The sequence below is a fragment of the Mastacembelus armatus genome, chromosome 6 (assembly GCF_900324485.2).
Source record: "Mastacembelus armatus chromosome 6, fMasArm1.2, whole genome shotgun sequence".
Classification (NCBI taxonomy): Eukaryota; Metazoa; Chordata; class Actinopteri; order Synbranchiformes; family Mastacembelidae; genus Mastacembelus; species Mastacembelus armatus.
Genome location: NC_046638.1, coordinates 3,725,190 through 3,739,135, shown reverse-complemented (window position 1 = coordinate 3,739,135; position 13,946 = coordinate 3,725,190). Strand labels below are relative to the sequence as shown.

The window sequence follows — 13,946 nt, the reverse complement described above, 5'->3', positions numbered from 1 at the left end:
ATCCGGTACCTAAAAGATTTCTTCTAATTGTGGTGTCATATCGGAGCTTGTGAGATGGAGAGATGTGAGGCCTCAAGGCATGATGCTCAGAGGAGGTGTATTATTAGTAGGACTGTGTCTTTGTGTGTGCGTGTGTGCGCGTGTGTGTGTGGATTGAAGAATCTGGATCAAAAAATCCCCAGGGATATTGAGACACATTGAAGTTATTGCGTCACTGAAGCTACAAAAGCCTCTTACGAGACACATAAGCATGTACTTGAATTATATGACGCTACATTCCATACTAATGTATGAATCAGTTTCCCCAGCTGCTCTATGGACTCAGAAGAAATATATTTTTATGACTGATTTCCTTTGCATTTTATTTCTTTGTCTGTCTATTTTTCATCTGCAGACATGAGTTCTGACCAGCCGAATGATTGATCAGGTCCTCCTGAGGAAACGAATATGGAATCCCACCAGGCAGGACGTAGCTGGGGATGGAGGAAATGAGGGAGCTAGAGATTGTCTCATTTTAGAACAAGAGTGTGTGTGCGTGTGTGCGTGTGTGCGTGCGTGCGTGCGTGCGTGCGCGCGTGCGTGTGTGTGTGTGTGTGTGTGTGTGTAGGAAAGAGTCCAATAAAAGGCCACAAATTAAAGTCACACTTGCACAGAACCTTTTAAGGTTTTTAAATTGGATTATTTGTAAAAATTCTACAGAACCTGAGCAGAATTTCATCTTTTTAAATTTCTGCTAAGAGCACAGGTATTGTGCTTATGTTTATATTGTGTGTATGACAATAAAACCTCTTGAATCTTGAAGGTATTGGAAAGGTTTACTGAGGCTATATCAGAATTGATGATTGGATGATCTGGTTGGTGTTTTATAAATAGTTTCCTGTGATTTCTAAGGAATAAAATAGACTAATATACAGCACGGTTTCTGAGGTCAAAGTCTCAGGTCCTGGAAGTTTTACTTGCAAAAAAAAAAACTGGCTGCAGATTTGGATTTTAAAGCCAAAAATCTTAATCTTAGTCAGTGGTATTGATCATCAGCCGTGTTTATGTTTGTGCTGTTGGGCAGGAGTTTGCAGTCAGGGGAAGATGGAACAAGTTCAGGTGAGTGTTGTTTTTAAGGCTTTTCAGAAATATGGACTCAGATGTGACCTTGACAGTGGGTATAAGGAGGTGGAGGTGTGTTAGGGGGTTGTGTGTTTTGTGTGTGTCTGTGTGTTGTCTGGGTTTTACATCGAGTGGCGATGGAGAGCTTTAGGCTGTAAAAGCCTGATAAGCCAAACCACAGACCCAATCACACTTTTTCCATCTCACCCACTGACATAACGATTTAACACAGCTGTCAGCCGTGTGCAGGACGACATCTGCTGTGTGTGCATGAGCTGTGCCTACGTAGCCTATGTTTGTGTGTCCTTGTGAGGCATCCCTGTGTATGTCGGTCTTTATCTATCATCTGTTTGCACATGCATATATGTATGAATGTGTATATTAATATATATGAATATTTTGTGTACCTTCCTTCTGCGTGTCAGTGAAGCTGTTCAGAACATGATGCACTTGTCATGTCTGTGTGTGTGTTTGTTTGTGTGTGTGTTTGTGTTTGTGCGTGTGTTTGTGCGTGGGTGCTAAAGACGAGCGAAGGTGGAGCCAGTCCACCTGGCTCTTTAAACAAGGAGAGTGTAGACAGACAGAGGATGATGGAGAAGGGGAAGGAGCAGGGTCCCCTGTCTTTCCTAACTCTGATTAGATTGTGCTGGAATTAAATTGAACAACAAAAACAAACAGCAAGAGACAGACGGGCCTAGCTCCTTCCCTCCCACATTTATTCTTTTCATCCCTCCCAGTTAATCTTCCCTTCTCCCCATGTCTCTACTTTCTCCTCTAATCTTTACTTTAACCTCTTTTTCTCTTTACTCCTCTTTTCCTACCTTCTTTTCCTCTCTGTCTGTGCTATAATGAATTTAAGTCTGTGACGTCAGAGCCCACCAGGCAGGGATGTGACTTCTCAACCTCGACATTATTTGTCAGACGTGTCTGATTTAGTGGAGTTACCAGGCTAAAAATCTGTTGAGGCTTCTACTAATGGCACTATTCAAAACATTTAAAGACCTTTGTTTCCTAATGACCATTTAAAAGAAACAATTGGGGCTGATTGTTTTCAGTAGCAATTCATCTGCTGATTCTTTACTTGAATAATTGATTATTCATTTAGTCTATAAAGAGTCAGAAAATAATCAAAACCCCCAAAGGGACATTTTGAGATTGTGTGTTTTATATTGTTTACTACCATTATGAATTAATGATTAATCAATGATCACACTAGATGCAAAATCATTTCCTGTAAATGAAAAAAAGTTTTCAGCTCTACAGGCAATGGTGTGGACCCAGTGCATGAAGCTTTTTGATAACATGAAGATTGTTCATGATTAAGGACAGTGATGGCAGATAACAGTAAGATTGTCAAAGCAGGTTGTAAGATTTCCTAAATTAAATGAATTGAGTCAGTTAACATGTCCTTTTCCATAAACTAAACAAGAGTTCATGTTACCAAAGTAACAGTGTTGATCATCAAACACTCAGGGTTGTGAAAGGAAATTTCTTGTATTGAATACAACAGCAAATATTTGAGGTTATCCAGTGACTACATGGTTGTAACCTTTCGATGCTCTGCCTTCCTGTTTGAACTCTGATTACGTACTTCGACCTGCAGTGAGTGAAGCTGACATGTTGCCAGCTTCATGGCAGCATCACCAATCTTTCCCCAGGTGCAGGGGAGTTGTCCTTGCAGCAGGGTCATGGCGGTGCTGTGTTTAGTAGGGCACTAGAGTAGTCCACCACTCTGGGGACACAGCACATCCCTGTTTAGCTGCGCTGAGGTGACATCTCACCTGCAGGCTCCACGTGCTGTTTGGGAAGTCTGAGTCAGGCTGTGTGTTCTGGTTAACCTGCTGTCTGCTGAAACAGGCAAAAGCAGACACTTTTAGCTCATTCCAGCTTGTCTGTGTTTACATGCACTCAGTAATATGACTTTTACAAATGTTTCGTTTTTAATTTTATAATTACTTTCCTAAATGTCAGTGAGATTATTTCGGGTTGCCCTTCTTAAAAACTATTTAGAACAAGGATGAAATTAAAGACCTAAATGACTGATAAAGACAAAAATGTCAAACGTTACCTAGTTCCAGCCACGAAATTATGAGGATTTGCAAGTTGTATTTGCATTAGTAACTGAAATATCTTTGTGTTTTGGACTTTTGGTGGGACATAAAAAGCAAAGTGAAATCTTTTGACCATTTATAATTGTATTAACTTCATTTTGATTGGAAACTTCATAGGCAGAATATGTTTGATTCTAGCAGCAAGGTAACAAAATAATATAATTTAGTTATTTGGACATTGAATGATAACCCAACCATAGTGATAGGACTTTTTATCATATGATTTCAGTCATAGTCGTAGAACAGGCTCCAGCACCTGCACAAATTGTTCACACAGTACGTAAAGAAGTGCAGTTAAAGTGTGTGTGTTTATAGAACTATATTCTCTAGGTCTTTTCTTACAAAACCACAAAGTCCTTTAGTGTGATTATGCATAACATAATTACCTATAATCATCATTTCCATGGCAGAGGTAGAGCATTGTGTTGACATGAGCTCTGCCAGATTCGCATTAAAGTCTTAGAATAAAATGTTATCACATCTTTTGCATACATATAAACAGTCACACTCTCGCTCTTCCTATTTTCTCTCCATGTCTCTCGTCCTCTCCCTCTCTCTCTCTCACTCACACACACTGTCTCTTTCTTCCTCTTCTTCTCAGCGGTGTGTATCCTGCCAGACGAGCGTGAGGCGGGAAAAGGAATGCAGCTCCGCTCTGTTTACCTCTTCCTCATTCTTTGACTAGCTCACTCTCTCTCCTCTGACACTCACTCTCTTCCTCTGCCACCTCCCGTCTCTCTCTCTGCGAGTCTGCTCAGTCATTCAGCTCTGTGCACTGCTGTTTCGTGAGGCTGGAGAGCCGGTGTGGAGCCTCTGATTGGGGATATAAGAGCTTGTGCTGGCGCCGGCTACCTCAGAGACAAACTAGATACAGTGGAGGGACTCAGGAAGCTGAACCTGGTAACGTAAAGAAGACATGGATTTATGGTTCCTGTGAACTTTGGAGAGAATGTACTGTACATGCTAAAGACGTAAATAGCTCCTGTTTGACATCAGAGATTGCTGGAAAAATACAGGTCTCTGAAATCTGCTGCTCATCTTGAACACTGCCTGATGAACATCTGTGCCTCAGAGGTGGTAATCCCTGAAAGTACCAGCCAGATATTTGAGCTACAAGGTGGAGATCCCTATTAGGCAGGCAAAAGGCACAGTCAGCACGGTGACCCTTAAACACATCTGTTATACCTGATTATACCTGAGACGTGAGGGAAAATGACGGGCTTGAGGCAGGATTAAAGGAGTAACCTGTGCTGGTAGAGCATTCCTGGGCGGATCGTCTGAGACTCTGCTGATTAGTTGTGGCATTGTCAGAGGGAGGGGGCAGCACGAGCAGACTTTATTTCCAGGTGTGCAAACCACACCAGACTTGACTCACCTGACATCATCCTCTCTAGGTCTGGGCTCGGCCCCTTAGCTCATTTTCTCACCTCATCTTCTCTGAAATCCCTGCTCTCAAACCCAGCACCCCTCTCTTTTTCTCCCCATGGAACCTCACAAGAGACGAGAGTGGTGTCGCTGATTAATGTGACTCCCAGCAGCTCCCAGTCTGATCTTCACAGAACTAGAAATAGAAACTGTCATCACGTAGAACAAGAGAAGCACCATGTGGAATCAATCTGGATACTGCAATCACATACCTCAAGCTGGATATCCCTTCTACCATGCACCCTGCAGGTACGCTATCAGAACCCCAGTGTGTCACAGATGTGCACAAACTTTGCTTCTGCTTTTCTGTGCAGGTACAGTACATCGCTCTGTAGCTTACTGAGGGCTTGTCTTTTTAAGTTTGATCTATTTACCATCTTTGGTGATTACTTTGATTCTGATCACTCTCATGTTTGGTATCTCTCACAGTTTAATGGTTAGTTTGGTTTCATGTAGATTTAGACGAGACGTTTCTTATTTTCCAAAGCTGAGGTTGTAACAAAACTGGTTTGACTGGAGTGTTTTTTTCCACCAAACCAACAAACTGGTTTTGCTTGTGCAGAATAATAGCAAACAGGCAGGTTTTATGTTTTCAGTCACTGATCTCTTACCTTACCAAAAACACTCCTACAGTGAGGATGTTGAGCTTTTTAGCCGTATTATACTTCTGAGCAACAAAGGACTGTTTTCTCCTGCTCTTCAAAACACTGGATTCAAACAGATTACATAAGAATTTACTGGTCTTCTTCCATTATACCCCTGGTCCCCATCCTCCTGCAACAGTAATGAAATCATTACATTTATCACAGGGTTTTAGATGTGACCCACTCTCAAATGAACACCATCAATCCTCATTCCCTGAGGGGAGAACAGACCTTCGCCTACGCCTCTTTTTTGTCAGATACTGTAACAATCTCCAACCTCTCGAGTCTGCTGGAGCTTAACCATCAGAATATTGATTTGTCATTACTATATGTGTATGAATCCCCTGTGTGTTAAGAGTAGATATTGTAAAAATAATGTGATAACAGGATTTTGTTTACTTGCATTGTAAACACTTGGTACTTGTATATTTTTTGTCTTTATCCATTTTGTCCACAAATTTTGTGAATTTACTGCTGTGGGAGAATCAGCCAGGGGCAGCACGTGGCTTGTGGTTAGCACTGTTACCTCACAGCAAGAAGGTTCCTGGTTTGAAACCCATCAGGGGCCTTTCTGTGTGTTTTCATGTTCTCCCTGTGCTTGTGTGGGTTTTCTCCAGGTACTCTGGTTTCCTCCCACAGTCCAAAAACATGTATGTCAGGTTGATTGGTGACTCTAAATTGCCCATAGGAGTGAGTGTGAGTGTGTGAGGTTGTTTGTCTCTATGTGGCCCTGTGATGGACTGGGGACCTGTCCAGGTTGTACCCCTGCCTTTCACCCAGAGAGAGCTGGGATAGGCTCCAGCTGATCTCTGTGACTCTAAATAGGAATAAGTGGGTATAGATGATAAGATGGATTGAGAATCAGCCAAAGGACTGGTGGTCTGCACTGGGAGGCAGTGGGATTTAGCTGATGAGTCATACCTCCAACCACTGGTCAGGCCAGTGACCTGTGAGATCAGCCAGCTCATGGCCAAGAGAGGGAGGACACAGGAATCCAGGAAACAGCCCTGAGCTCCAAAACAAACCATCATTACTCACTCCCACTCTAGTCTGGTGAAGTACTCTGACTCACGCTCTGAATGATCCACCTGTAGTCTTATCACCTCATGGATTCATTTGAAAATATGATATTTTGCTGCATCAAGGCAACGTCTGACATGCCTGAGGTGCAGTAGAAACAAACTAGAGATGACCATCTTACAGACAGGTTGATGTTTTTATCTTTTTCAGTTTGTACTTTTGTAAACAAATGTGAGTCCTTCTGGTTGCTTCAATATTATTTGTGCCCTGTGGCCATTTTCTGATCTTGATTTTTAATCTCCTTTGTGGCTCTACAGTCCTCTAAGGGATTTTCTCTCCACCTGCACATGCCTCCATATTAGAAGATTGACTGCCGACTAAAGCCTTAAACTCTGATCTTCCTGACCAAAAAGGCAGAATGCTCTTTAATTCAGAGCGTTAAGGTGAAGTTTTGTAGAATTTGAGGAAGAGCACTGCACCAAAAGTGGAGCTTTGTTTTCTTGAAGAAAAACAAATGAACAGGGTTCAACGTTAAAAGTTCTCTACGCATTTTATCTACGAGTCTCTCTCTAAACTTTGAAACTGCTGCTTATGTAATTCAGTTTTTTAAAAATTGGAAAAACTAGAAATAAAAATCCTAAATTGCATGAGAGAAGTTGAGGCATTAGCAAGAAAACAAAGCTCATTCTTTGAACTGAGTAAAGGTTTAGTCACCTTTACTGAGGTCGCTCTGGTTAATGATTCACTCACCTGTCAACAGGCACGCCATTGACACCACCAGACTCCACCCCCATTTCCTCCACTTAATCTAATGTGTTTACATTCAAATGACAGGGTGTCCATTCGCTGTTTGAGGAAGTCCTTAGCCAGACTCTGTTGTTTGGTCCGCTAAGCCAGCGGCGTCAGTCAACCGCAGAGGCTTGAGGTGGGTGTGAAATCTTAATGAGGACCTGCATGTGTTACATCCAAGTATTGATTGTATTTGCGTGTGAGTTTTTCTTTCAGGCTCGTAACTGAGCGTTCAGGTGTCAGGTGTTTTCTGAGAGGGGCATATCTACTGTCTTTAACCCGTTAGGGTGTAAATGTCTTAAAAATGCAGGAAATTGTGCTGTGCAATGTTGCCAGAGGTGAATACATTGGACAGTGTTGTTGGGAATTTATATAGTGTCGTATTTTGCAGTGCAAAAACGGTGTTCATAGGATTGAACTGGGGGGGACGTGACAAAGGTCATGACCCAGATTCACACTGGCAAGACTGTGTGTGTTGAGTTACCCAGACACTCTAGAGGTGTGTACTTGTTGGCACTAAACCTGTGTGTGAGGATTTCACTTTCGATATATTGTACACTGTGTGTGTGCGCGCGTGCATGACTGTCATCCTCGTGACGGCTCAGGGATGTAAATGGATTTGGGCTGGTGACCCAGCAGGGGGGAGTGGAGCAGATTGTCTGAAAGACTTTGAGCCTTACACGCCTAAACACATATACACAGACAAAAAGGTTTGCCACACTTGATCCTGCACCTATACATACATACATACATACATACTGTACACACACACACACACACAATCATTTCATAATAAATCTTCCAACGGTAATTTACTCTGGTGTGCACTTAAGAACCTCTCCTAACCTCTCTTAAATATTTGAAGGTGTGTGTGTGTGTGTGTGTGTGTGTGTGTGTGTGTGTGTGCGCGCGTGTGCGCGTGTGTGTGAGTGTGAGAGAGAGATTGCCTGCTAATCTCTAAACATGGACTGAATAATGTGTGTGGTGCCACAGTGGTGCTATCCATGTCCTCTTTAGTTTTGCAGCTGTGAGGATAGAAACGTGTGATAGGTAATTACTTTAAGGGGAGGGACAGTGAAAAGATATGAGAGATTGGCAGGTGAGTGAGAATAGCGAGTATGTCCAGAGGCAAAAATCTTGACTGACACTAACAAAACAAATGCTCCTGACAGTTCATAAAATATGTTGTGAAATTAAAACCGATGTTCCTGATAATTTGGGGAACTCTTTTTCACATTAGACTCTTTATGTTTTTCCACAGTGAACTACCAAATACGAACATATGAATGCTCTTATTACAGGCTACTAAACTGGAGGTGATTTCATTTGATTGGAGTTATTTTTGCCCAGTGTGGTCTGGACAGGAAAATGGTGTTGTTTTTAAATAAGGAAACAACTGAATAGAGTGTGCCAACTTCACATTACCAGCCAGCACAATAAGACAATTTAGGGCTGGAGCGTAGATTATGTTGGAACAGCAGAAGGAAATGACCCTGCCTTCAGCTTCAGCTACTGAGAAAGAAGACAAAACCAAATGTCAGATACTAAAATAAGCCGAACATTGGATTAAATGTGTCCAAAAGTTGATTTAGCACCCTAGTACGCATTCTCTTATGTGCCTCTTATTTGTTCACATTAAAAGTGAGACTTGCTCAGGAAAAGGACATGGAACAAAAGACAAATCTGACCAAGCTTTTTATCTTGGGAGTCTCCAGGAGAATGTGTCATTCAGTCTCTGGCTGTCCTTTCCTCCTCCTGAGTGTTGACACACTGCTGTGGCTGGAGGTTTGATGTGACTGACACTTTGACAAAATGAATTCCCTACAAGTCTCTCTGAGGGAGGATGCCCTTATGTCACGAAGTGTCAGGCTGTCACAGCAGCAAACTTAGTGAGCGAGAGACAGAGACAGAGGTGTCAAGGAAAAAGCCAAACATTTGCTGTTTGTAGCAGGATTTACTGAGGGTTTTCTGTTGTTTTGTTGTCTTACCTGTAAAGTGAATATATTTGCATTTTTGGAGACAAAACAAGCAATTTCAAGATGTGATCTTGGACTCTGGAATGAACATTTTCCACAATTTTCTGACCTTACAATAATCTGATATGTACAAAAAGTAAATATTTTAATTAAAAAGATTTTGTTTTGCTTGTTTGAAGAGTTCAGCTGGAAATTGCTCATTTTGTTTTCATGTGATTGTTGCACAGGCACACTGATACAGAGAAATAATGTCTGTGATATTGATGCCAGGTTCTATCACCAGGACCTGCACTGTAAAGAATTTTAAAGAGACTGAAGATTCTGATCAGATTGATTTTGTCCAGTAAAACCTTGTATTAGTTTCACCGTGTAGTTATTTTAGCAGCTTAGAAACAAATGCTGTTTGGTGCTTTTGGTATGGTCTGAGAATATATTTACATGTTATGTTTTTGGATACTGGCATCTCCAGGTTGTTAACATTTCAGTGACCGCCTTATTTGTTTGAGCCTAAATACCATGAGATTTTCGTATCAGTCAAAGGGGAATAGAGCTGCCTGTAGGGGGATCATGCAAATTCAGAATTCGAGTGAAAACATAAGACACATTGCTGACATTTTTTTAATGTCTGCAGTTTCTCTAATTAACTGTTTGGACTGTGGCCTTTCTGTGTGGAGGTTTCATGTCCCCTCCAGTTGTTCTCCAGACTTTCTCTGGGTTCTACAGCTTCCTTAGGTTTATTAATGTCTTAGCCTGTAGGTGTGACTGTGAGTTTGACTGGTTGTCTGTCTCTGTGTCAGCCCTGTGATGGACTAGCGATCTGTTCAGGCTGTATCCAGCCTCTCACCAGATGTCAGCTGGGATCGGCTCCAGCCCACCTCTGCCTAGTATTGCTGATGGATGGATGTTCCGCTTGGCTGGGACGGTAAAATTGCATGATAAACCGCACAGGCTCATTTTACATTCTTAGGTAGGACTGTGTCCAAATGTCACCGTTCTTATAATTCTAGACTTGACCTTGAAGTGGGAGGAAATCTGCAAACAAAGTTGCTTTTCACAGGGAAATGGAGAGTTCACCCAGGGTTTGGCAGCTAAGTCCAACCTAGAAAGCAGCTAATTGGGAACATAATTTGTGTTTTTTAGCCTCAGTTTTATAAGATGTGGTGTGTGTGCTGCAGCAGGAGCGAGAGCATAAAAAGCAGCTGTGAACATGAAGAGTTTGAATTGCAGCAAAATGATAAGATACCTCTACATCCCATAAAATTGCACCTAAAATCTTGCTGGATATGAGTTTATTAGAGTCAGATGGCTCTGTGCAGATGATTGTAGCCTAGAGCACCTCTTAAAGGCTGCTGACTTCAAAGGCTTCACTGCTGTTGGTTTTGGCCAAACAGGAGAAGAGCAAAGATGTTTAGCACTTGCTGGGCAATTGTGGACAAGATAGGAGACAGTCAATATGAGCACATCAGGATTTACTGGAGTTACTGTCAGTAAACATCTGTTTATGTTGTCTGTCACTGCTGGATAGACATTAACTGCCTGAAATGATAAATCTTTGGTATAGCTTGTATTGGAGTCAGACTGAGCCCATGTACAGTATTAGCTGGTACTGTAGTTACACACCAGCGTTGTTTAAGGTTTATATCTGTTTGATTTATTTAGTTCAGAAAGGCTTAAGCAAACAAATCGTGACTCGTCTCATCCAATATTACCTGAAACTATTAATGAGGTCATTGGTGCAACTGATACTGATGATCTGTAAAAGCAAACTGTTGGGTAATTCTGATTTTGGATGCAGATTGACCTGCTTTATTTTTTTTAACTCAAGTGTTAGTTAGGTTGGCCTACGGGGGATTTCTCTTCTCAGGTGCTTGATTATGATGCACAGCTTAATATTGATGGTTTGTTGATCTTCTCAGGAGAAATTAGACATTTTCTTATTGGAATTATCTTATGAGAAAGTGAATTGTGTTTACTAGACAAGGTTGATGCCGATGGTCTGTATAGAAACTACTGTCTCTGCAGATTTATAGTGGCTTTATCAGTGATATGATCTGGGTAAGAGACAGTCCCATACTTCTATTGCAGAGCTGGATGTGTGGAATTTTGATACCAGCCTGCTCCCCATTCCCCATCTGTTTGTCACTGAAACCCTTTGAGCTTGCCAGTCTCTCAGGTCTCACATTACGTCCCAGCTGTCCCAGACCGTGTAGGCAGCACAGCTCTAATCCCAGCCTAATCAGAGACAGCTTTGTGTGTAATCAAAGAATCCACTGTACATGCATGAAGAGCTGGGGCTATCCATGCAAAAAAACAAAACAAAAAACACACACACACACACACACACATAAAACACACCAACAGGTTACACATGGTTCCCATTAAATCCCAATGGTAGACTGGTGGTGTCTTTATGACTTTCACATATATTTAATCTTTTTAATATTGGGTATGAGAAGAGTTAAGCCTGTTTAGTTTTCGTACACAGCCCAATAAATAATCATGTCATTTGTTTTTTAATAATCCATAATTGGTGTACAGAGCTGTTTATGCCCAACATACATCTACACCCACTGGGCAGATTGTCTGAGTGAGAACCTGGAACCAAAAAGAAGCAACTAAATGTGCAAGATGTGCAACCAAAGCTACTAATAGCACTTCTCTGTGTGGTTTTGTGAAGTATACCATGTTTGGCACTCCAGCAAGGCGCTAAGTGCAGAAACTACAGTCAAGTAGGACAAATGGAACAGCCCAAACACATTTCTATTGTATGTATTTCTCTTCCCACGTTGGCAACTCCAAACAAGAAGCACTGTCTCGCCGCAGCCTCACTGGACTCAGTGAGTGAAGCGTGGGTCAGTGCGGAACTGGAGTGATTGTCCTCAGTGTCAGTGGGTAGACCAGGTTCCTCTCTCCTCCTCCTAATGAGGCATAAAGTGCCATGACATACATGCGTTTTGCCACAGGGGTTCATACTTTTATTATTTTAGTGGCAGTTGCTAAAACAGGTTCTGGCTATTGTGTCCAGAAAATTTTAAAAAGTAGTCCATGTGCAACTTGAGATTCAGATGATACAGGGGCGTATTTTATTTTTAGTCCCTGGATTTCTCTGCTGTGCTCTGTAAGTTTTTATTGTAGTTTATAGGCACATTTGCTTCTTGGGTAATAAATGTGGCTGCAGATCTGTGCGTCCCGCGTGGGGGAGGAAATGTTCACGTCTATGAAGCCAAGTCTCAGTGAAGTGTTGAATGTTGCCGTAGTGGCCAGCAATGCAGATCTGACACAAATAAAAGAATGACTTTCTGAGTTAGTTTTACTTTAAAACATGGATTTCACTTTATTTTGGGCTCAGTGCTTTCTCAAGTAATGCAATAGTTCAAATTTGGCTTATAGCCTGGAATTCACTGGACTACAGCATGATAATGATAATATTTTCATGGATCACAAAGGATGCCTTGGATGCTACGAGGCTCACAAACAAGCAGCAGTATATTCAGAACTTTAGCAAATGCTGTGCAGCCTTGTTATCTTCTGATTGTGTTGCCTCGTTCTTGTGTCCTCTCTGTCATTCACAAGCTTGTTGAGCGTGTTGTGCTGGACTGACTCTTTTTCTTCATGGGCTGTGAAGCAAAACCACATCAGGAGCACAAAGGCAACAGCTGCAAGTCCTTGGTCAGTGTCTACACCTGATCTGCTGAGCGTGAGTGTTTCTCTGTTGAGAAACTCTGTGACTCAACTCACACCTATGTACAAAAGCATGAGTTTGGCAGTTGCAGATGGAAACCATGGGTGAGGCAGGTGTAGACATGAGACATTTAAATCTTTCAGACGTGTTTCTGACACACCTCCAGTGTAGTAATCAGGTGTGGTGCATTTGATTTGAGAAATATTAGTTGTATAAAGTTGCACTGCTCAACATTTCTATGATATTTACTCTCTCTCTCTCTCTTTGCTCAGTTTAGGTTCTGCAGTATTTTTGTGAGGTATTGTTGCCTTTCATTTCTTCTACATGGCCAAAAAGCATTACACTACACATTTAATTTGTACTCTGCTCACCTAAAACTGTGGCCTTAACAATTCCAGAACAGTTTGACTGAGCGATAATTAGAATAAAAAAAAAAAACGTCACTAAAGAGAGTTGAAAGTGCAGCCCAAAACTTCTGAAACGCTAAACATCCATCCACAAAGTTTTTACTATAGTCACTGCTGCTCAAACACAGTATGAGATTTAATTAGGCTGGATCCACCCAAGTATCCACCTCCAGGCTTGGATAATCATTACTCTTGCAGGTGTTGGGATTTCTTATCATCACTCTGTGCAGGTTGAATTTTATGCTGTGGGGAGTGACTGGGCCAGAGCCTGGACACCAAACATTAAGTGCATACTCTGCTTGCACATTACTGTTAGGTTCAGGGACTGAGGTGGCGATCCAAGGCTGTTATGTATATTTGGCTTGTTTCTTCTCTCTGAGGTGCAGTTTCCACTTTTAGTCATCCAGAGTAGTGCACTGTAGCATCTAACTTAAACCTGGGAACTGTAGGTTTGATTTAGTCATTTTAAATGTTCCAGTGTTGTTACATTCAGCTGCTATTTTGTGCTACTAAATGGCATTTAGAAGGATTTTCTCAGTTGAATCAATAAGACGCACGTCAGTTGGCCTCAAGTGTGTTTGTGTGGGAGCAGTGTCTGTCTCCTTGTACTGTTCAGTTTTTGTCTCCGACTCCCTCACCCATCGTCTTACTTCAGTTTGTCATTGCACCTTAAGCTGTACAATCTGTGCCTCCTTTTTCATCAGTTATTTGTGATATAGAGAATCTGTGAAAATGCACAAGTCACCACTGCCTCTGAAAATACCTGTCTGTCATGAGTAGCTGTGAATTAG

The 13,946-nt window shown here is 41.7% G+C and overlaps 1 protein-coding gene across 9 annotated transcripts in view; it reads left to right on the top strand.

Annotated features, from left to right (window-relative positions):
* LOC113132473 (pleckstrin homology domain-containing family A member 7-like) overlaps positions 1–13,946 on the top strand; it is a 99,540-nt gene that overhangs the window by 24,464 nt on the left and 61,130 nt on the right. The window contains exon 1 of one of the 9 annotated variants that reach the window (XM_026310557.2): positions 3,944–4,886. The exons of 7 other annotated variants lie outside the window; for them this stretch is intronic. In XM_026310557.2, the coding sequence (XP_026166342.1) occupies positions 4,816–4,886 (71 nt within the window). In that variant the 5' untranslated portion in view covers positions 3,944–4,815. Of the gene's footprint in view, positions 1–3,943; positions 4,887–7,132; positions 7,227–13,946 lie in introns of those variants that run through there. One more of the 9 variants, XM_026310559.1, reaches the window with a different exon arrangement.